This window comes from Cryptotermes secundus, unplaced genomic scaffold (assembly GCF_002891405.2).
Source record: "Cryptotermes secundus unplaced genomic scaffold, Csec_1.0 scaffold355, whole genome shotgun sequence".
Taxonomy (NCBI): domain Eukaryota; kingdom Metazoa; phylum Arthropoda; class Insecta; order Blattodea; family Kalotermitidae; genus Cryptotermes; species Cryptotermes secundus.
In genome coordinates, this window is record NW_019737088.1 from 2,001,767 (window position 1) to 2,026,827 (window position 25,061).

General features: G+C 41.1%; 2 protein-coding genes across 3 annotated transcripts; one reads left to right on the forward strand and one right to left on the reverse strand.

Annotated features, from left to right (window-relative positions):
* Positions 1–675: 675 nt before the first annotated feature.
* LOC111870068 (ankyrin-3) lies at positions 676–10,493 on the reverse strand. Of its 2 annotated transcripts, none has more exons than XM_023862046.2 (3): positions 10,366–10,493; positions 9,727–9,878; positions 676–3,017 (listed from the first exon to the last, which is right to left on the reverse strand). In XM_023862046.2, the coding sequence occupies exons 2-3, from the start codon at positions 9,868–9,870 to the stop codon at positions 972–974; spliced, it is 2,190 nt and encodes a 729-aa protein (XP_023717814.1). In that variant the 5' UTR covers positions 9,871–9,878; positions 10,366–10,493; the 3' UTR covers positions 676–971. The 2 variants fall into 2 exon arrangements, with proteins under 2 accessions (XP_023717814.1, XP_023717815.1); XM_023862047.2 differs by having other exon boundaries at positions 9,727–9,890.
* Positions 10,494–16,230: 5,737 nt separating this feature from the next.
* LOC111870080 (ankyrin-3) lies at positions 16,231–22,807 on the forward strand. The gene is made up of 2 exons (XM_023862062.1): positions 16,231–16,260; positions 20,714–22,807. The coding sequence occupies exon 2, from the start codon at positions 20,768–20,770 to the stop codon at positions 22,805–22,807; it is 2,040 nt and encodes a 679-aa protein (XP_023717830.1). The 5' UTR covers positions 16,231–16,260; positions 20,714–20,767.
* Positions 22,808–25,061: the final 2,254 nt, after the last annotated feature.

The window sequence follows — 25,061 nt, forward strand, 5'->3', positions numbered from 1 at the left end:
CTGACTGATTGTGACAAAATTTATTAAACCTTTCTTATATTGTATGTACTTTAATCGATTTTATTAAAATGAAAAAATCCACTTCGTTGTTGTGTCGACGGCTTCAATGCGTCGATACAAATTCCTATTGCAATTGCATCATTCTGAATATTTGCAATAGGTTTGAATATATCTAAAGAAAAAATGAAATAATTAAAGTGGATATATGATATCTGCATTTGAAACTATATTATTAGTTGTACCTAACATGAAATATAGCTACAGGAGAAATGATACTACTGATAGTACAACGGTACAGAATATATTGTAGCGTGTTTTGTGTGTCACGCTACAAATAACTTTAGGCCGTGTTTGATATAGTGGATTTATTCTTCTCGCTCACCTCACACACCTTACAATCATCAGCTCTAGCAGTGTTACAATTACTGCTTACAATATCTCGGCAATACTGGACTGTCTTCTTCGGCGCCTTATAACAGACTGTTTTTTTGGCGAATAATCCGTGACTCTCTTCTTCGGCGGTTGGATCCAGACTAACTGTTCGAATACATTCAACCCCGTTTTATAACCTCGGCCGCTGCTATGCAAACGAACCCTCTGTTATAATCGTGGAGACTCCTGTTAGAACTACAATAGAGCGATTGTTGTTTCCTATGCAACGGTCTGTTCTAGCGTTTCCATAGAAGTGACTTCTGGATTCCAGACACGTTACAATATATATGGTTTTATAACCTGACCGCAGTCATTGCAGATCTGTGACATATGGCATTATCAGTGATATAAACTTAATAATTTAGTATTATTATAAAGAGCATCCCTTTCTAAGTTAACTTGAAAAGAACAATGAACACGTACAGGTAGACAGAAAACTCATTAATTTCCAAGATCGGGACTGACTAAATAAATTTCGGAGAAATAATTTATATGAAACTTTTAATAGGTTGTATTATTTCTCCTGAAGTTAAAGAGTGTCACTGGTTCAGAGATGAGAAGAAGGACACGACTTCGGCACGGCCTTTAGAAAAAGCAACACCCTCTGCAGTCAGTCCATAAATATCTTGGGCAGTGGCATCTGCTCCGTGCTTAATAAGTAGCCTGACTATATCCAGGTGACCTTCTTGAGCCGCCCAGTGAAGCGGTGTACGATTATTTGTGCTGGTACGTGCATTGACAGTAGCGCCTTTCTCTAACAGAAGTTCAACCAGCTGTGCATTCCCAGAGAATGATGCAGAGTGAATAACTGATCTGTTATCTGCTTTTTCGACTGTAGCGTTGACATCTGCACCTCTGTCGAGAAGCATTCTGGCCACATTACAATGCCCACCCCATGAAGCATTGATCAGTGGTGTACTTCCCATGTTATTACGGATATCCACCGCTGATCCACGGTCAATTAACCAGTCAACAACGTCCAGATGCCCGTACGCAGCTGCGAAATGAATTGGAAAATCTCCATACTTGTTTCCACCGGACTTCACAGTGTTCCCAATCAACAGTACCTTCAAACATCGTAATCCTCCTACCATGGCTGCACAGTCAAAAGCGTTTAAATGATCAATGTTTTCGGTGTATGCATCGGCTCCTTCGTATAGCAGTAGCCCTGCTGTTTCGGCATGCCGTTTAAGTACTGCACAGAAGAGGGGTGTCCTGAGTTCATCGTCTTGTGAATGGACGTCAGCTCCTCTGTCAAGGAGTAATATGGTTACCATTGGACTGTCATTACATGCGGCATAATGAAGAGGAGTCCGTCCTCCCTTTCCCCGAATATCTAAATGGATTCCCCTGTCCAGTAACCATTCCGCTACGTCCACAGAATCATATTTTGCGGCTGTAATTATGAGCGCCTCGCCATTCTTAGAATCTACATTCATATATATGTTGCCTCCAGAACGTTGCAGCTCGATCAGACAAAGCAACCCATTTCTTTGTGCTGCGTAGTGCATCGCAGTGTACATATTATCAGTTCCATCTTCAGCATCAATCTCCGCTCCCATTTGAAGGAACAACTTTACTAACTGCGCATGTCCACCAATCACAGACAGATGTAGTGCTGTATTGCGTTCCTTGTTTTTAGTGCGAATATTCACATCCGCGCCCTTCTTTAATAACAATTTTACGACACGGATTTTCCCACGAAAAGCAGCCCTATGTAAAGGTGTATGTCCCTCTTTATTTGTAATTTCCATTGATATCCCATTCTCTATTAACCATTCTACGATAGAGACATGGCCCATACTGGCAGCCAAGTGAATTGGTCTATCCCCTTTTTCATTATTTGTCTGTACAGACATATCAGCATTATATCGAACCATTGTAAGGAACATTTCTAAGTTACCAGCTGCTGCTGCTGAGTGAATTACTGTCTGGTTACGGAAGTTGCAGAAAGCTGTGAAATCCGCTCCATTCTCGAGTAAGATTTTAAAAATATCCACATCTTTAACCAACACTGCAGAATGCAATGGCGTAATGCCATCCATATTCACAATTTTTGCATTGACATCGGCGCCTTTTTCTATAAGGACTTTAACCAGCTGGGTATTGCGGCATCGTATAGCACAGAACAGCGGACTTATTCCTGCCCTACTTTCCGTATTCACTGACACCCCATTTTCAAGGAGCCACAGGGCAATTGCGTCGTTGCCCGTTAAAATTGCTAAATGTATCGGCGCAAATCCCTTCTCGGTGCCGTCCAAGGATGTCAAACTTCCACCATAACTTGCCAACAGCTTCAGACACTCGAATTTCCCAAGTTTTGCTGCCATGTGCACTGGCGTCTGTTCACGAAACGTGGCCCGGGTATCCACGTCGACCCCTTGTTCAATTAGCAGACGAATCAGATCCAGATGACCATGCTGGACAGCAGAGTGAAGTGGACTGTCTGTGTCCGTATCAGTTTGTGGGTGCTTGGCTGAGTGGGACAAATTGGTAGGGACTCCATTATCCATTGTATCACTGTTGTTGACTTCCATAAGGTTGGGGCACCACAACGGATTTATTGTATATGTTGAAAAAGAAATCTGAAATTTGAAATAGAAACAGACTCATTAGGATACGACGGTAATTTTGACTGACATCATGACTAATGTTAAAATTTCAAGTTGTACTAATTTGCTAAGGGTGTTCCCCTAACTGTGATCCACGAATGAATTATCAGCGTTGAAATGATTACTATTATGCAGAATGTTCTATTCAAATCTCCCACGTTATATCAGATCATTTAACAGAATGTACAGGGGTGGACAAAAATATGGAAACACCCAACACAAAACACATTACCGTGATTAATATGGTGTAGAACAACCTCTGGCTTGCAAAAGTGCTTGCAGTCTACTTGGAATGGATAAATAGAGGTCCTGTATGATTTGCAAGGGAATCTTGTACAATTCTTCCTGAAAAACATTGTAAGTTCGTTATCGATGATGGAGATGGATAGCGACACACGCAGATTGCTCTCCAAAACAGACCACAAAGGCTCAATAATATTGATACCTGGCGATTGTGGGGGCCATGGCAGGTGGGACACTTAATCTTCTTTCTCAGAAAACCAGTCCTGGACGATGTGAGTTAGGTGAACACGGGTATTGTTGGCTTTGTAAATGGCATCATCATTAGGGAACAAAGTTTGCACCATGGGATGGTCCTGGTGGCCTAAAATTGTACAGAACACTGTCTCGACAACAAATGAAGCTTGCAACGTATTGCGGAAGTTGTACAGGCAGTGGTGTTGGGCAGATACGACAGCGTGACCTACAAACGTCCCTAATATAAACATTTCAATTCAAGCATGTATTTCACGAGGTGTTTCCATATTTTTGTCAATCCCCTTTATGAATGTTGGCAAATGAAGCTACAGGAAAAACAAGAAGAACTCAAAAGCTTTATTTGACACACTTATAAACTTCTACATGAGCACCATTTGTAGCACAAACAATATGCAATCTGTGTTCAATTTCTTGCCATGTTCTTTCTAACATGTCCATTGGTGCAGTCGCAATCGTTTCACGGATGCAGGCTCGTAAATCTGGGAGGTCATTTACTGCAGTCACGAACACTCAGTACTTCTCGTAATCCCAGAGGAAGAAATCGAGTGGAATGAGGTCCTGTGAACGTGGTGGCCACTGAATTGGTCCTCCACATGCAGTCCAGCGATCTTGGAAGGTGGAATTGGGGAACCTCGGAACATTCAAACCTGAATGTGGGGGTCTTCATCTTGTTGGAAGATTATGTTAGGCTGTAGATGGGCTACCCGGGGATACAGGAACTGTTCTAACATGTCAAGGTATACGCGGCCAGTTGCTGTAGCTTGTAACGCCGGGTCTACGTTACGTCAGAGGGTGTCCCCCACCCCCTTTCTTACTACTTACCCCTTCCAATGTTCCACTTCCTGATTCCCGTCTGCTGAGGTCCAACGCGAGTGATCCATTCTGTTGTGGGACCCTGAACTGTGCAGTCAATTCACCTTTTCTGGTCGGTACGATTGTGATTCTTGGAGGCTTATTACCTCCAGGTACTTAGGTTGTATTTGTATTTGTTATTTAATATATACATATTCATTTGATATATTTGTGATAGTCTCTTTAATTTGGTACGTCCTACCCAAAACCAAATTTCGGTCTCCAAGACCTTTTCACGTTTCAAGTGGTAGNTTGAACAGAGAAAGGAGGATATAAAGTTCTTCGAGTTTTTCATTCATCTAGTGTTAATTGTAATGAATATTTTATCACAATTTGTCGCAGTAATTAATTTAAATGTGGGGGTGTTAAACGGAACACACTGTACCTTAATCGTAATGTTATCAGAGATCTATCGCTTAGTCGTATATTAAAATTCCTTAATATTTCGGTCAACTAAATATACGATCGCACTTATAATTAATAAGAGAGTGCAGTAAAATAAGTGTATCTACTTTTAGGGATTTATGCTGCCACCATAATTTTGATCCTGGTAGTATAACAGAAACAAACGTGTTATATGATGTCAGAAAATCCCTCAATCTGTATACACAACAGGAGGCAAATACTTAAGAATGTACAAGTACAATGAACGTAATATTTTAATGGCTGGAAGAACCATACAAACAAAACCCCGTAGCCTGTAGTCTGCAAGCGAACTATACCGACAGAGCGACTGCCGCTTGTCGGCGAAGTTAATGCCAACTTTTACAGAGAGAGGTTGTCACGTGGTCAGCTCAACGGATACCCGCGGCCGTTAATCTCGGTTTTCTATATCGGAGCCGTTATTACCTTGAAATAGCTCCTCAATTATCATCACGAGGTTGAGTGGCTCCCGTTCCAGATCCACTATTTCTCAGAAAAACTGGAAGCACCAGGAATCGAACCCGGGTTCTCTGTATCTGAATACTAGACCACAGAGGCGGTCGAAATATCATGGCTAACACAAAATATGACTGAATGAAACAGTTTGTTTTAAATATACCAACATGTAATACTGTGACGTATTTGCGCTATTCAGGACACGCCCTCCCCCGCCAGCGGTGACGTAACACTTTTGGAGCGTTGCCGCTGCTACGGTAATAGGCCCGTCAACACCCCGCCACCTCCCGTGGTGACGTGACCAAGAGATGACGCGGTTGTTATGCAACAGTAAACAACTCCCGACAGTGTTGCTAGGCTATCGGCGAACACGGCGTCAGGCAATAGCGGTACCTATCACGTAACTGTTTTCTGTCTTGCCCGTGGCGAGACCAATTGCTAGGGAACAAATCGGTAAACACATTCCCAAGGGAGCCAACGCGGGCCAAAAATAGGACGTCTGTTACTAGGCAGCAGATCAGTAAACACATCTAAAATAATACGGGACAATAGAAAAAGACGTTTTCCATTGGATCCGCCTCGAGGATATATAATGAGAAGTTCCAAGGGAGTAGTGAATTGTTGTAAGAAGTTGATGGAGTTCCGCTGAAGAAGAGTGCATTTGAGTGAGTTGATGTCGAGTTCTGGAAATTTCATTCGAAGGTGACTGAGAATAAATGGCAAGAAAGGAATGGGGTGGTGCAAAGTAGGAGACTGTTACAAATTCGTTGCTTGGATACGGCTAGTGAAGACGGAGAACATTAGTGCGTGTGTCACGGTGAAGTAGAAAGTGTGTAGAACAGCGATAGCGCTCTACTGCTAGTAATCCCGAGTTGTGAATATGTAAGGCGCAACAGAGTCAATTACCACATCCAAAATTCGTCTCATAAGTCACGCACAGCAGTCCGATGCACACAGAATTTCTGGGTTTTTTACTTTCTCCAGCTCCCGGAATTCTAGATAATAGAGGACACGAAGTTTTTGAACCTGGATGTGTTTCCATCTTCAGGTGAGAAAGAAATCACTGGACGATTGTGATTGAGATTAGCTCTTTCTAAGGGACCCAACTGAGTAGGCGTCTTCCTTTCTCATCTGAAGACGAAAACATATCCAGTTTCCAAAACGTCGTGTACTTTATTACCTAGAATTCCGGTCGATGGAAAAAGTCCCAAAACTCAGTAATTTTATGTGTCATCCACTATCGTCAGAACGCTTAGAATCTAACTTAATACACGTTACAATATTTTAAGATGACGAAGAATCGAAGTACCTCAATATCCTTGCAAACTACATTAGCGGCTAAAGCACATCTGGCAGAGGGACATTTTTACTTGATGAGGAGACATCGTTAAAGTGAAGCCTCTGGCCTTATCATTGCTGTTCTGTTCACGAATCGATTTCTTTCATTTTTCTTCTATAATATATTCTCGTTTTCATAATATGTCATTTGTTTGGTATATTGTCCCAATAGTAAAGTTGTAAAGTCGTCCCTTGACTTAACTAATTAAGCACTATGCTACGAAGGCTTAAGGGGGAGTGGATGTATATATCCACATTCTCCTGATCTCGGCACTAGCTGGCGGGGAGTGGTCAGCTTCACGCTATGTCCGCTTTACCACCGGGGAAAGAGCCTACGGCACCCAGTCGATAAGAGGTTTGGTGAACACCAGAGCCGGTCTGGATGACGTGGAGAAGAGAAAATTCTTGACGCTACCGGGACTTTTAACTCCGACCCCTCGGTCGTCCAGTACGTGGCCAGTCGCTATACCTATTAAGTAATCCCGGTTTCTATCCAGAAATTATATTTAATATATACTTTACCTACCTTGGGCCATCTCTACTCTTTTTATTTTTCCATTTAGAAGAGATATTCCAAAAATATCTCAGTGAAAAACGCAGGTTCCACATTTTAAGAGCAAAATGGAGAAAGAGAATTACAGCAAATTACATAAGAAAAGACAAATTAAGCCTTATTTATTTTAGTTTCTTGAGACAGTGTGACACTGAGTCCACTTGGTTCATTGGTCATTATTTGGCCTATTGTACAAGTCCCGGATGATAGATGATGAGTGTGGAGCAATCGGTGGAATGAGAATTACCAGGGGAAACCGAAGTACTCAGAGAAAACCTGCCCCAGTGCCTCTTTGTGTACCAAAAATACCACATGATGTGACCTGGGCTCCAACCTGGTCCGCCGCGGTGGGAAGTCGGCGACTGATCTCCTGAGTCATGGCACGGCCTATTGCCTTATGCAAGCATACTTAATAATATCCTGTATATTTCTGAAAATTCAAAATGAACGTACGTAACACGTCTAAGTCTACGAGAATTCTATTAACGATATATGACAAACACGGAAAGGTTTACATATGACCTTACGTGCAGTAAGCTATTTTACTGGTTAATATGGGTGAAAATTGGAATTGCTCAGCATCTTTTAGTGAAAGCGTCCAATGATGAATCTGAAACCAAGCTGTCCAGACTTTAGGAGCTGATTTACATCATCGGTGGACGGATGAGCAGACGTGGCCTCCACATATGAAGTCTTCTGTTACTCGTTGCAGGAAGTCGAATAACGTGATACATAAATTTTAATGGCTTACTTGCTGAAACGGAAACTCTGAAAGTGGCAAGTATACAACGCCGAAGGAAGCAAAGTGCCACTGATTATAATTTAATTACATTTTAAAAAATTCTGTATCGGAGTGTTTTCATTAATTTAATGTAATATTTTGTATTTAAACACTTATGTGTTTAATATGTTCCCTTCGTGTCCCCTGTCCCCTCTGCCTGAAACGTTTAGACCAATTGGCAGATATTCACGGAATTTATGTTATTTGAGACCACTTCAACTTCCTATTTTCCAGTTTCCTTCAATTGGCAATGACAACACGGTGGTCACTTTAACACCCGAGACAGGAGCGGCAACGGTGCTACTCAGCTGTCATTATTTTACTTGAAGCCTGCTGTTTAACGACGCTGTCACTGTAGAGACTGTGTAGCGTCGAATAATTGTTAAATGTTGTAAGTAGATCGATCACATCATTATAATAATAAATTGCCCCATCCCGCTGCCCTGTGTGGATCTGGCCTTGTGTTCCACTTCTTGCCGTCTGAAGGTGAGATAGACGGCAAAAAGCGGAACAAATTTAGGTCATTAAAAATAGGCAATTATCGCTACAGAATGTAAAACACAAAAAGGGTTATTGTACAAAATCTGATTTAGCTTTGAAATTTATGATGATGATGTACAAGGAGCCGCCCGGGCTGCGTATGTGAAATTTTATATGGAGATATAATATTAACGGAACTACGCATCGTGTAAGAAGTATTGTATTTTCTCTTATTTCGATTTTATTTTTATACATTACACATCCTTCAGCACATATTATTTAACATATAATATTTCTATCTTAGAATAAAGATTTATGGTTAAAATTAATTTAATCAAATAAAGTAAGTAAAAGTAAAGCTATCCCTGTAACAGGCCGTGAAGGCCCATAGGTTTGTGAGACGTTGAGGGTCCCACATTATCTAGACAATTGGCTCAGAGATGGCGGTAAGGTTGTCAGCTTTACGCGCCGGCCGCGCTTCACTTCCCAGGAAAATTATTTAATTAATTCCTGGTACTCATTTCTGTTAGAGGCTGAGTAAACCCCCGGGGCCTAGTGTGGCCGGAAGGATTAGGTCAATTGAAAAAAATCCAATGACCTCATCGGGACTTGAACCCTCGACCTTCCGGCTTGTAAACTGCGACAATAAAAAGTGTGATACCAATAAGAAGTAGAAGATAAGCAGGATAAACTTTATAAAATTACTGCCATTCCACCATCAATATGGAGCATTGTAATATGGACACTGACAGAGAAACAACAAAGTATATGAAGTGCAGAGAGGAAATTACCACAAATATGGTGGAATAGATATATACTAAAACACCAAATTATGGATGCAAGAATTAGAATTGAATAAAACACATTTAGCTTAAATAATAAAGATAAAACAGTAGAAACAGCTGGCTATATCATCGTAATTATTGGACATAGCATTAATTTATGCAGGCATATACCTAAAGGAGAAAGGCCAATTGGACCCTCGAAACTTTGTTGATAGGAACCCGCTATTCCGTAGGACTTACTTTCATTACTGGTATTTATATACAGACTTCGCAGTATGGCAAATTATTTCTTCGATTCTCTTATTTGTCCCGGAGCAGTGTCCTTTCTTGCTTTACTCAGTCTCAATTTGAATTCTTTTCTCTTATATTAACGAACTAAAGGCATGCAGGATAAACACGAAGCCCCTGTCTCAATAGTTTCTTTCCCCGTGTACATTTCAATATTTCGTATGCTCTAGAGCAGGTAAAATTGCACACATGCTTCTGCTAGATACAATGATACTTAATCAAGTTTACCTTGGATTCAAAATCTGCCCTCTTTTGGAAACTCTTGGTCCTCCAGCTCCTGCTCGATAAAGCAGAGTATTTTCGATGTTCTTTTTTTGCTCCTCGAGCAAAAGATTGTTCTTCTTCATCCGATGAAGTTGGTTGCAGGGACATTTACGTATCTGGAACCAAATCTGTGTCTCTTAGTATTAGTTGATAATTTTTTTCTTCATTATTACCGGTAATTATTAAAATATTAATTCTCTTCAAGTTTAATACATGTGTATATTTCTGGAATTGATGCCGGCTAAATGACATACATTGCATTGTTTTTGTTTTTTGTTTGTGAAAAGTTGTTTACTTTGTTCGTCTCTTTGCTCATGCTTACTTTATAATTTGACTTTGAGCTGACAAGTAAGAACGTAAATAAACAAAGAATTGAGAAATAGAATTGAACTATTTCAAATAAAATTATTTTGCCTTTTTTTTTGTTGCTAGTGTGTTTCCTTATTTTGCTCCCTCTTACACTATAATTGGTTTTTGGGCTGTTGGGTAAACAAATGAATAAATAATTATTTTAATTTAAACGTTATTTAAATCTCCACGATTGCCCATGTGCTGTATAATATTAAATGTAAAATATCGCTAAGTGTCCTAAGATAAACTTACCTTAAATACTTCTTCAGTTTTTGTCACAGGTTGCGTATATCAGAACACGTCTAGCCAGCTGGACGTCATCTACTCAAATACGCAGTTACGTATTGGACTATTGGACTACCTTTGAGCCTTTGAGGTTTAACGAAGTGAGTTCAATCAACCGAGGAGGTATACATTGCGGTTTTTGCTGACTCGAGGCACATTAATACGACTTTTAGATAGCGCGAAATAAAATAGTTCCAACCGATCCGACAGTGCACCGAGAGAGGAATATGGGCGAATCCTAAACTCCAGCTGTCGTATTGATGTACGGTTTTCTTCAGTTAAAGTTAAATCAGTAGTAACAGATCGACTGGTCAAGCAACGAAAATTTGGTTGACATTTAGTGGTGAGTAATTTTAATTCCCCTATAAAGTGTATGGGAAAGACGTAAGACACGAACTAAAGATATTTTCTGAATGCTAAACTCCACGATGTAGTTTATAGTTATTAAACTGATCACAAAAATTGAGACATTTTTAGAAACCAAAAATTTGATCTTTGTTTTACGCTTTTATATATTTGGGCCCTACTGCAAAGCAGTTCAAAAATATTAGAAATTGATATTATTTCAAAATTAGTTTCGATATTATCCTATCACACCTTTCTGGTGTGATGTACTCGTAATTTCCCCCTTCCCCTTGTTCATCCTCTTCCTTGGTTATAGCTAGGCTACTCGACGTCTCCTGTCCCAATATCTGCACATTTCTGAATGCAGAGATGAAACCTCAGAAACACACACATGCACACATAAAGAAGTAACATTTTGTATATTTTTATATCTGGAGTTTTAAACAAGAAATCAGAATGTTAAATATTCGAAAAGAATGGTAGAATGAATTTCCCCCATTAATTTTTTTCCTAGTTTCAACAAGCAACTTTGATTTCTTAAGGGTACTGGGGCAGTCAACACAACAGTTCTATAGGATTACTCTTGTTTCTAAAGATTTAAGATATGCTACATTTATAATATTGTAACGTGTTTCGTTACTGAATACGCCGCAGAGATCGTTAATTGGTTTATTTAACAACCTACAAATCTCGGCTACAATTAATTATAACAATGTTACGGGTTTCCACACTTTACAAACATTGACAACAGTTGTCACGTGTTGGGTGTATAACGCGCCAAATAACTTCACGCCGTATTTGATGTAGCGAATTTTATTTCACATTCGCTCTTACAATCACACAATCTACAGATTCACAATTACTGCCATTGGCAGTATCACAAATGCTACACTGCAAATGCTGGTAACTCGTAAATGCTTCCTTGAGAACTAACTCGTAGGCTTGCTCGGAACTAACTCAGAACTGTTGATCACACACTCGCAATTAATTCTCAGTTATCACAAATGTCACTTTTACTCGTTCACTGCTGACTGGAGAACTGTTGATCACACACTAACACTCGTAGGCTTTGCCCGAGTTGGGGCAGCCACCAGCACCGGGTCTAACACCGAAATTAGCGGACGTGACCACAGCAGCCAAGCCACACCTAAACCCTGCAGAATTTCAAGAGTTAGAGGATCTCGTGTCCGACTACGCCGATATCTTCGCACAAGACAACGAAGATTATGGAAGGACAAACAGAGTATATCACCGCATAGACACGGGAGAAGCCCGGCCAATTCGACAGCCACCGAGGAGAGTACCCCTGGCAAAACAAGCGGAAGTGATGGAAATGCTTAACAACATGCGAGGACAGGGGGTTATAGAAGAATCGGACAGCCCTTGGTCGTCCCCGGTCGTTCTGGTCAGGAAGAAGAATGGGGAGCTCCGTTTCTGTGTGGACTACAGGAAGCTAAACGACGTCACCAAGAAGGATTGCATTCCGCTACCCCGCATTGACGACACCCTGGACACGCTGGCCGGAGCCAAATGGTTTTCAACTCTCGATTTAAAGAGTGGCTATTGGAAAGTCGATGTACACCCATACGACAAAGGGAAAACAGCGTTTTCGACAGGGCAAGCGTTATGGCAGTTCAGAGTCATGCTCTTTGGCCTCTGCAATGCCCCGGCGACCCTCGAGAGGCTAATGGAGACAGTCCTACGAGGGCTACCGTTCGATTCATGCCTTGTGTATTTGGACGTCGTGATCGTAATAGGCCGCACATTCCAAGAGCACATGTTCAACCTACGGGAAGTGTTTCAGAGGTTCCGGGAAGCCCGTCTCAAACTTAACCCGGAAAAGTGTAAACCCTTGCAGGAAGAGGTCAGGTACCTCGGGCATATTGTGTCACCAGAAGGGGTATCAACCGACCAGGAGAACTTGAAAGCCGTGCGAGAGTGGCCGACCCCGAAGAATAAACATGAAGTTAGAAGCTTTCTGGGACTATGCGCGTATTACAGGCGATTTATTTCAGGGTGTTCCAACATTGCGAAACCACTAACTAGACTAACGGAAGAGAAATAAACCTTCCAGTGGACTCAAGAAGTTGAGGGCGTTTTTCAAACACTAAAGGGTGCCCTATGTGCTGCCCCTATTCTTGCCTACCCACAGCCAGGAAAGAAATTCATTGTGGACACAGATGCATGTAATGTCGGAATTGGAGGAGTTCTCTCTCAAGCACAGGACGGACAAGAGCGTGTCATAGCTTACTTCAGCAAGACGCTAAACAAAGCAGAGAGAAACTACTGCGTAACCCGACGAGAACTATTGCCATAGTGAGGACACTGGAACATTTCCACAAGTACCTCTACGGACAACAGTTCCATCTGCGAACGGACCACTCTGCTCTTACCTGGCTTATGAGTTTCAAGAACTTAGGACAAATTTCGCGCTGGATACAGCGTCTACAGGAGTACAACTTCACTTCGGAGCATCGACAGGACCGGAAACATAACAACGTCGACGCCCTTTCTAGACGACCCTGCAAAATCAATGTGTGCACTGCCACAACGTTGAGACGCGGGCAGAGGTAAAGCAAATACGCGTTATTGGAACCCTACCGGCAGCCGGCTGGGACCCTCTTACCATAAGAGAGGAACAGCTTATAGACCCAGACATAGGGCCTATTCTACGGGAAGTGGAAAACGGCCAACGACCGAAATGGCAGGACATCGCGGATCGGAGTTCCACGTACAAGAGCTACTGGGCCCAGTGGAAATCGCTCGCTGTGAGAAACGGCGTACTAGAGCGTGACTGGTAATCCGCCACCGCCTGGGAGTGAGCAAGACGCGCAACACACCCCTGCACCCAGAGTCGGATGGAATGGTGGAACGCTACATCAAGACCATCGAGGAGCACTTGCGGAAGGTCGTCTCATCGCACCAAAGGGACTGGGATGAGAGGTTACCCCCCTTTCTCCTAGCTTACAGGACATCCACTCACGACAGAACGGGCCTGACCCCTGCTGGCCTAGTGTTCGTACGAGAACTACGACTACCCTGCGAGCTGCTGTTTGGAGTACCCCCTGACAAAGAACAACCCACAACCGATTACGCAGCAGACTTAGTGGATCATCTGCACGACATCCACAATTATGCCCGGCAACACCTGAAGATTGCCAGTGACCGGATGAAAACTCGGTACGATAAACTGGCCAACTCTGCAGGTTACGACGAAGGCGACCGAGTCTGGCTCTATCGCCCAACCCGCAGAAAGGGGAAATCGCCGAAACAACAAGCATCATGGGAAGGCCCTTACAAATTGGTGACTCGGATCATGATGTGGTTTACCGAATCCAGAAGACCCCTAGGTCGAGGATGTTGGTTGTACACATCGACCGGCTCGCGCCTTATCATGGAGCTGCTCGAGACGAGCAACCACATAAAGGGGGAAGATTTAGCGGTTGGAGAGCAGACCAACGGGGAGAAGAGAAAGAGTAGAAGGACACAAAGAAGATGCTGCAAGAACAGCTTCCAAAGAAAAGGAACGAGGGAAGCACCGTTAGGCTATTCAGGACGAACAACCTTTAGGAGGGAACAGTGTGACGTGTTGCGCAACGGAGGACCCCTACCTCCCCAAAGGCACGTGGCGGTAACGTAGCGCTCCCTCCCCCATCCTCCGCGGTGACGTAACGCGCAACGCACGGTGACGTAAGACAGCGATTAGGGCAATGGAACACATAAACCATGTTCTTCACGTACCCCCACAAGAAGAAATCACATGGCGTTATGTGCGTTGACCATGGGGCTACCGGCGAAGGGGGGGGGGGCATCTTCACCTGCAGCAAGTCCAATCCATGGTTGCGGAAAGACCAGTGTAAGCAAAGCTCTCACATTGCGATGGAAATGTTGGGGAGCACCGTCCTGTTGGAAAATGTAGTCATTGGAATCATTGGCCAGCTGCGGAAACAGCCAATTTTCCACCAAGTCTTGGTAGGTGTTAACAGTTACCGTTGCTTCAGCGAAGAAAGAAGGCCCGTACATTTTTGTTGAGAGACATCATGTAAGACGTTAATTTTCGGAGAGACAAGCTCGTTCTCAATTTGTGCATGTGGATTTTTTGTACCCAAGATACGTACGTTGTGTCTCTTAACTATCCCACTCGTGAAAAGTGGTTTCTTCACTGAAAACGAGACGTTTCATGAAACCATCGTCTTCCATCTTCTCTTGAATTTCCTAAGCCAAATGAGTACTGGTTTCCTTGTCTTGTGGTTTCAGAGCTTGCAATAGATGCAACTTGTACGGTTTCATTAATATCCCTTATGCAGCAACCTCCATAACTTCGTTGTTAGCATTTTCAATTCTCTGCTTCCTCTACGTAATGATTTTTGGGCTTTTCTCATACATCTCCCTCAATCTTTCCAAGTCTGCATGTGGCTCACGTGGCCTCCCAGAACTCTTGCCTTTACAGAGACATCCACTGTCCACAAACTTCCGGTACCATCTGCAATGTTATTTTCGTGTGGCGCCCCCTACTGAAAACGTACAGGAAATACACGGCACACTGTAACGATGGATTTAGACACATCAAATCGCACCACGCAGTAGGCCTTCTCCTGCTGGTTGGCCATCTTACATTTCACGCCATCTAAATGTCTGAAATGGAACTAGGAAAGGGCGCGATATACATAATGAAAATTTGAGAGCCACATTATGAATCTGTATAAGTTTTCCTTTTCATCGCCAAAAACTGACAGAGATATACGGCAATGAAATCCCACCATTCATTTAGGAACAACATAATACCATTTATTATGGGTATTGTATTATTTAAGCAACCTTATTATGTATTTTTTTAAAGGAATTTTATTGTTTCGTCCTACATTTGATGTCATCCTGTGTTTGTTCAATGCGCGCTGTGTTCCTTTTACTGTTCTAAGGTGTGTTGTGCCGCTATTTATACTTCTTGTGTCTGTGACGTTAGTCTGAACGTGTATTGATGTTGTATTATGAGGTCGAACATATTATGTTGGTTATAACTTTCCATTGTGTGTTTATGTTATTCTATCAATTTATTGAGCTTATTAAAGCGATATACGTGTATATTAAAGTTCTGTTTAGTATATGTTGGACAAATGCCGATTCGTCTTTGTTTAGCCTTATGTTTCTTATGTGTTCCTTGTACTTTCTTTTTAGATTTTTACCATTTTGGCTGATGTATACTTTATGGTAGCTTTGGCAGATGATTTTATATATCCCACTTTGTTCATTGCGGTTTGTTTCTCGTTTTTCATTTATGAGTTTACTTATTGTGTGAGTTGTTTTGAAAAGCTATCATTATATTGGTGTTTATAAATAGTATTGTGATTTTTCTTATGTAATTTCCCGAATAGGTAAACGTTCGACCTCATAATACAACAACAGTACACACCCACACTAACGTCAGAGACACAAGAAGTATAAATACGCGACACAGCACACCATAGAACAGTAAAAACAAAACAGTGCGCCACAAACGATCACAGGACGATATCAAAGGTAGGAGGAAACAACAAAACTCGTTTAAAAAAAATAATAGGGTTGGTGAAATAACACAATACCCATAATATATTTTCAGAACCTTCTACTCAAGAAAGTCAGGCGGAACATTGTCGAACCCGTCAGGAGAGGTGATAAGAGAAGGACACGAACCTATTTGATTTATAAATTCTAATTTAACTAACAAAATTAAAAAATTAATATATAATGACAGCCGGTGTAACTGTGAAATTCTGGATTTTGTATCGATTTGTTACGATAAATTTAAATATTTCCATCCAGTGTGATGTTTTAAGAATTGTTTCCATTTCAATTCTTCATGCCTTTACATGTTTCGTTCCTCAGAGACCATCTTCAGTGGGACACCTTTACATCAATACAGTTAGAAGCCACTATTACTTGTACAGTACATGTTCTGAAATTTGAAATATATACTTACATTATAATAATAATATACAGCTGAGTGTAAAATCAAAAGTCTTTACAACTACAGCGACTGTTCCAATATATTAAAATATTTATAGTTAATTTGATAAGATTATTAGAATTCTTAAACCAAGCGGGTTCGTGTCGTCCCTCTTATTGTTTCTTTTGACGGGGGCCCAATGTGTGCCTCCTTGTCTTTCTCGAGAAGAGGGTTCTGCAAATATATTATGAGTATATTGTATTATTGTTATAAATTTATGACAGAAAAAATCTTTGTTTGAAATATAGTAATATGCTTACAGACATGATAATAATAGTAAAAAAATAGTCCCATCAAAATAAACATAGTTCCATTTTGCATAAATATAGAACAAATTAGACGCTATAATATCGTGCACAAAATTTGTACTATAATTTTTTTTAGGCACTTGTAAATCTGGTGTGCATCAATGAGAAGCGTATGTGGAGGAGAATTAGTACAATGGGAACAATAAAAAAATAATTGATTTCAATTCTGCTCTTTCTCCATAATCATTTATGGCGTAGAACTTGATTAGTTCAGACAAAGTGCAATTTTACTTAACTTTCTCTCAGCGTGCCAACTCAGTAGCTACAGGAAATAATTACAGGGTCAGCACAAGCGAATAAAAAGAAGAAAGTTCATGTAGGACAGTTTATTTAGCCAAATAAATATTAACTATTGGACCCAGAGTGCAACGCATCGTGTGCCATGGCCTTGTGTGTACTGTACTGCTTTCTCATATGAGAAATATATCATTGAAAGGCCGCGCCATGGCTCAAGCTGTTAGTCGCTGTCTTTCCACCGCGGCGGTCCGTGTTTGATCCCGGGTTTGGTCAAGTGGGATTTGTGGTGGACCAAGTGGCGCTGGGGCAGGTTCTCTCCAAGTACTTCGGTTTCCACGGCCAATATTCATTCCACCATTATAATCACCCGGGTCAAGTACAATAGGCCAGTGAGTGGCCGCCGTGCCGAGTGGACCCAGCTGGAATGCACCACCCACTAAGCGAATTAAAAAAATATATATCATTGAACTCTAGAAGAATTACTAAATAGATTTTACAAATTCTCTTTTCTTGATGACAACCTTCATTTTCTTACAGATATTTCTGCACAACTTTCATTAACAAAGACAACTGAAATTTATTTCAGTCGGAAAACATTTCCGATGTCGCTTTGCCTGTGGCTTGTACGTGAATACGATAGTGAATGTAGGATTGTGCAGTAGTTTAATGACTTAACGTAAGCTGGGCATTATCTAACTATTTACACATACTGCAAACTCTTTTTCAAATTTAGATAGAAAAATACATTCATCTGTGAAAGGAATATAACATACCTTCCCTTGAAAGTGATATCTGTATACATCGAATCAATCCAAAATTTGATTCACGGTGCAATTAAACACTTGATCTACTCGTAGTAAATTTCCTCTACATTTTTGGCTTCCTCTTGAACTGTGAACTGTAAACTCCAAGATAATCTCATGTCAGTTGCTCTCTTGCTGACGTCTGATTATTCCTATTTATGGACTCGATTTAATTCTAGTAATGGCAGGGTCTGGATCACGCGGTAGCGTAGTTGGTTAAGGCACTATATTACGAGCTGGATGTTCGCGGATTTGATTCCCGACGAGGCCATTACTTTTTCAGTTAATCAATTCCGTCGAGCCACCCTATGGCCCTGGGGACGATTCGCCTTCTAACAGAAATGAGTACCAGAAATCATCTTGCGATGTAAAGGGCGGCCGACGATAAGACTGATAACCGTACCCCAATTTTCAAGCCGAATTTGTAGAAAATGTGGGGGACCCGACCTCTCACAAGCCTATGGGCCTTCACGGCCTGTTATATTGTTAGCTATTAGTGGCCCGGATTGTGGTATGAAATACAGAGTGATTCACGAGGAGTTACCACCACTTATGGAGCTCGTTTTAGAAGACAGTTTGAGCAACTAGTGTCATATAAACCTGGGTCTTATACTCAATATTTACAGAGACACTTTCGTAATTTGAAGGTTTCTAAATTTTAAATCCAAATAAAAAATTCTTTATTTTAATGCATTTATTGTCACAAAAACAAATTATTTCTACGGGCATGAATCTCTGTAGTTCAATTTTGCAAAGTGTTACAGAGATTACAACACATTTTCAAAAATGCCGCCCTCCGCTTCTATACACTTGTCCACACGTTTATGAACCGCTCCCGTTGCTCTACGTAGGTGCACACTGTTATCTCTGAGCTCCGTAGCAGCGTGCATGATGCGAGCAAGTAGTTCCTCCCGTGTTTGTGCCTTCCTTTGACAAACAATGTCCTTCATCAATCCATAAAAAATGCAATGATCTAACTGGGAACGTCTGGCGATCAGTTCTCAGTAGTGAGTTTCTAGTTACGAACGTAACTCTGTAAATATTGAATTAGGACCGAGGGTTATAAGACACTTTTTGCTCAAAATGTCTTCAGAAATGAACTCCATAAATGCCGGTATCTCCTCGTAAATATTCCTCCATATTTATTTATTATCTTGTACTTAAATTAGTCTTCATAAACATGTAGAAGATTATGAATGTAGTTTAAGATTTCTTTAACATATGCAAGTACTAAATCATAAACATATCTGGATCAATGATTCGTAAGAGAATTTGAAGTTTTCACTGAGGTCGCTATGAAGACTTCGGGCTTCTAAGTTGTACTGCTGTAGGACGGGACTAAGTCCCGTGTATTGCGGCCACTTCTGACCTATTGTGCCAGCCCCAGATGATATGTGAGGGTGATTGTGGAGCAATTGGTGTAATGAAGATTGGCAGGGGAAACCGAAGTATTCGGAGAAAACGTGCCCAGCGCTACTTTGTCCACCACAAATTCCACTTGATCAGACTCGGGATCGAACCCGGGCCGCCGCGGTGGAAACCCAGCGGCTAACTGCTTGAGCTACGGCGCGGCCATTTCTAGGTTTTCACCCTGTATAGTTCCGAGAGACTCCGTTATTTTGGAAGGAGGAGCACATGGACCCCATCTTCAGGTTCTTCTAGTAAAGCAAGAAAGAAACCATTAAAAGCAAGCGACAAATTGACTTGAGTTTTCCGCCTGCTTCTACTAGATTCTTGCTCAGTTTTCACTATTATTTTGAAGGTGGAAGCAATATATTCCTCCGAAACTTTGCTGGCTTTCGCTGGACTGCAAGGAATTGTATTCCAGAAGATGAAATATTTCAGTCCCGAAGAGTTCCATGACAGAAACAAATACTGATAATTGTGATGATAGTAATTCCTTATCAACTAGTGTTATAACATTGTTAGAATCGTAGCGTCAAGACGAAGCAGATGATATGGCAGATACACAATAATATTCTTCTCCTTGTGAGCAGAATCCGGTTACGAACGTAGACTCATTTTACTGTTTATAAACGTCTGATGACGGTCGGTAACGACCGAAACATGTAGCTTATAAAGAACAGCTAAATAGACTAACTGGTTTTGTCAGCATTTGAACTTATCGATTATTCACTGAGTGAAGTGAATGTCCCGGTTAAGGGGCAAATTCTGATTAAAATGTAGGAAAATAATGGAGGCATAAATACGTATTACAACGATAATGACTTCAACGATTATCATGATATGAAATTACTTGAAAGTGAAAAACAACAGTCCCCTTCCACAGGGTATACGTATCACCTTTCATATTGTGTTATAACTGAAAGTCATTTATCCTGCAGATAGGAATTATAGTCATATAAGCGAAGAGGAATGCAATAATTAATTTACATTATTGTTTTTTTTTTTTTAAATACTCTTGTGTGACGACGGTCTATGCAAAGATGGCGAAGCAGAATCGAAATTGTTGAAAACCCACACAAACTATAATATTTTTATGAAAAATTTGCAGGCGACGGTAAATGTCGCGGGTCATTACTTCTGCGGGAGATACCTCGTGTGTATCGTGCAAAAGAATGTTATTTATTGAAGGAGATTTACAAATTATGAGCTTTCGGTTTTGCTTCTCGTTTCAGAAGGAACTGCATCTCCCTGCCAAAGACTCGAGAGCTGTAGCAGATGGTTTTAAGATGGAGGAGAATGCAAGGAGTCCTGCAATATTATTCGACGCTATAATTCAGAACGACAAAGACATGATCAGAAATTTAGTACAGAGGGGAAGCTCCGTCAATACTTACGACGAATGGGGACGCACACCTCTCCAATACGCAGTATTGCAAAACAAGTTAGAAATAATTATTCTGTTGGTAGAATTGGGAGCCAGAATTAATGTTGGATCAAGAGACTGTAATGAAACCCCTGCTCACTATGCAGCCATGTCCGGAAGTGTGGACAGTTTGCGTATACTGGCAAGTTATGGTGCTTCCTCGACAGTGCAGAATAACTCAGAATTTGGAGAAACACCAGTTCATACAGCTGTCAAATTCAATCAAATGGAAACACTACTTTGGTTGCTAGAAAATGGAGTGTCCGTGGATATCATGGATCGGAAAGGAAGAACCCCGCTCTTTTATGCTATAAATGAGCAATATCCGCATCTGGTGCAGATTCTTATAGATAAGGGAGCAGATGTCAATATAAAACAGACTGGTTTACATAACGTCACTCCTCTTCATGTTGCGGTTTCGCATGGGACTTTCGATATTGTCCGAGTTTTGCTGAGGAACGGGGCAAATATGTATATTCCTTGCAGTTCCTTGCACCAAACGCCCGTTCACTGGGCAGCAAAAGAAGGTAAAGTGGAATTGTTCGAGCTAATGTGCGAGTTTGGATCTATTTTGTCAATGAAGACGGATGACTCAGAAGGCGACAGCCCTATTCACCTAGCTCTTATGGGAGGCCACCTGCCTCTAGTCAAGTGGCTGCACTCTAAAGGTGTACCCCTCAATTGTAGAAATAAAAAAGGACACACTCCACTTCACACAGCAGTGCGGTTCAGTCAGATCGATATGGCTTCTTATCTGCTTCAGCAAGGCTCCAAAATTTATTATATAACCCAGGACCCAGAACATTTTACACCACTAAATATGGCAGCTTATCTTGGTCATTTAGGTATGATACGTCTGTTAATATATCATGGCGTTGATGTGAATGCTATCCAAGAAAAGACAGGTTTTACAGTTTTGCATTTTGCAGCTATGGGTAACAAAGTGGAAAGTCTAAAGCTCTTGACACTCATTGGCGGGGACATAATGGTTATCATGAATAAGACGAATGCAGAACCACTGATTATTATTGCTGCCATGCATGACTCTCTAGACGTGGTGCGCTGGTTGCTGGAAAACGGGGTTCCTGCGGACGCCAGGCTCAATAATGGCATAACTGCCCTTCATTATGCTGCTGATAAAGGCAGGAGAGAATTGGCTTTGCTGCTACTTGAAGCAGGAGCAGATGTGAACTGCAGAGAATTGAATTTAAGAAGCCCCCTACATTTCGCAGCAATTCGAGGATACGAGGATATTGTAGAAATTCTGATATCCTGGGAAGCAGATATAGCGGCTACGGATGTTTGGGGACATAGCGCCCTTCACCTTGCAGCAAATAATAGTAATTCGCGTTGTCTTCGGCTACTCGTCATTAATGGAATTAGACGTACTTTAGTGTCACGGAATAACCGTTGGGAATCCGCTCTACATGTTGCTACACTAAACAAACGTGAAGAAAATGTTCGTTTTTTGCTTGATATGTGCATACCAATAGATATTCCTACCATAACCGGAGTTACTGCACTGATGACGGCATCAAACTTTGGTAATTATATACTCACTAAATTGTTGGTTGATAAAGGAGCAAACGTGAACGCTGAGTTACACTCTTCGGACAGCGCCACACCCTTACATTTATCATGTTCAAGTGGGAACAAGGAAGTGGTACAACTTCTTATCGAAAGTGGAGCGAATATTAATGCCCGCACCAGAATAGGTGGTCAAACGCCATTACACTGGGCGGTTGAATTCCAACGCGATTCAGTAATTGAGACCCTCACTCGTTACGGTGCGGATCTTAGCGTCAAAGATTCGCGAGGTCGTACAGCTGCAAGCTTCGCGAAATGTAAACTTTACTTTAGCGCCTATCAGTTCCTCATGAAGAGGAGCGGCGAAAAAGTATGACTATATTTATGTGAAGATACCATTTCAAAATATGTATATACATGTACAATTCAATGCATTTTTTGAAGGCAGAGGGAATGTTCTTTTATAGAAAATTGCCGTACTGCATTGAATGTAATTATATGCTTCTATTTTGGCTTTAGCTGCTATTAAGCATATATTCATGCCTTCAAAACTTATTAGATTTGTCAAAATCTTTCGCAGAAAAAACTATTTTGTTAAGGCCGTTATTTATTGTATATTGTGCATGCATATACATGTATATATATAAATATATGAGAATACAATTATATGTTTATGAATAATTTTATGCTTTGTATTTAATGAAAATTTTAGATATTTTATAGTTTAAATTTGAGGATGTTATGTTTCTTTATAATGTGTGTACTTGAAATACTTTTAGCAATTTTCTGAAAGAATAATTTTTCTATACCGCGTGTGTTTTAGTAATATATTTCCATAAAATAATATTTTTTTGACATTGTTTTATTTTTGGTTGTGTAATCTTGAATCACTTATTTCCTTATAATACAATATGTACGTGCGACAAAATTTCCTGTCAATCCTATTGTACTTAATACTAAATATTTTACCTCATAACGTTCATAACAGTACACATTTTGCTGTTTTAAGTAGCAACTAATTTCGTAGATAGTGACTGAAATAAAATTAATATGGAAATCAAGACGTAATATACACAGAACGTCCGGATGAACTGTATCCAAAATAAAATCCTTATATCTCAGAAAGAATTTATTATACACAATAAAGCGTTACACCTTTACAAAAGGGACTATCAATTTTTTTTCTGCGTATATACTTTTCTCAATAAATTTAAAAGTGGGCCTCCTTCGTGGTACGGCAAATATGCATGCTTGAAGCATGTTTGATGTTACCATAGACACAGCTTCGCTTATGCGGGCTTTCAGGTGTTGAAGGTCGTTGAACTGAACCTGGCAGACAATGTTCTTGAAATAACCCCTGAAGAAAAAATCCATTGGGGTCAAATCTGGCGGCTTAGGAGGCCAAGTGATTGGTGTACGTCTGCCATTTCATATCCCAGCAATCTGTCTGCCCAAGTGATTCCTAACATGGTGACAAAAATGTGGTGGCACACGCGCGTAAGCCGGTATAAAATAAAATTCGGATTATTCCTTTCCGATGATATAAACCGGATTCGTGTATGACAATTAGTTTCCGATATCTACAATTTTTAATTTGGATACATTTCATCCGGACACACTATATGTGGGAAGCGAAAAGTTTTGTCTACTCCTTTGTTCGCTAGTAACACAAGCCGTTACTCACATTTACATGCGTTCTTCCACCTGTCTTCATATGTATACATGAATACGTGCGTACACACTTTGTCGCTTTAATATTATTTCCTGGTGCACATTTTCGGCATAATTGTAACATAACTGAACCCAAAATGAAGTACAAATTCTTTTCTTAATAGTTAAACTCAGATTCAGTGCAGCGCATTCATCTCCTCCCTATAACTCAATGTTTGCTTTACATTTCCGGTTACGAAATCTGCACCTCCTCGGAGACAACTGGAGTACACGGCTCTCTCTGGGGATATTGTAGCTCGACATCTTCTTGGTCTGAAGCACTATCACTAAGCTTTACACATGTTGCTGGCTGGCACTGTGGCTGACTGATTGTGACTTTGCATAAATAATTCAGCCAGATTATTAGAATTTGTTATAACAGTAAAAGTTTGTTCCACTGTTCACGGTAGTCGAGCAGTCTAAGGCATGCACTGTCTTCGCTCGCTCGGAAGTCGGGATCGTGGGTTCGAATCCCACTCAAGACATGGATGTTTGTGTGCGTTTTTTTGTGTTTTTCTACAGGTAGAGGCCTTGCGACGAGCTGATCACCTACCCAAGGAATCCTACCGAATGTGTAAGAACTAGAAAAACAGAAGTGAACCGAGTTCATGGACGTAGGCCTAGGCCCACTGGGGCTGTAGTGCTAAGAAGAAAAAAAGTGTGTTCCTGTTCTTCACTAATTAAGCACTAAGTCATGAAGGCATGTGGGGACGTGGTTATGTAGATCCATATTTTCTTGACCTCGGCGCTAGTATGAAGTGAGTGGTCAACTTAACGACTTTGCCCCCCTCTCCCGTCCCTGAAATAGCTTCGGGCACCCATTGGAAAAGAGGTTGGTTGGGTCCCAGAACTGGTCTGGACTACGTGGAGAAGAGAAAATTCCTGACCATGCCAGGACTCGAACCCCGACTCCTCAGTCG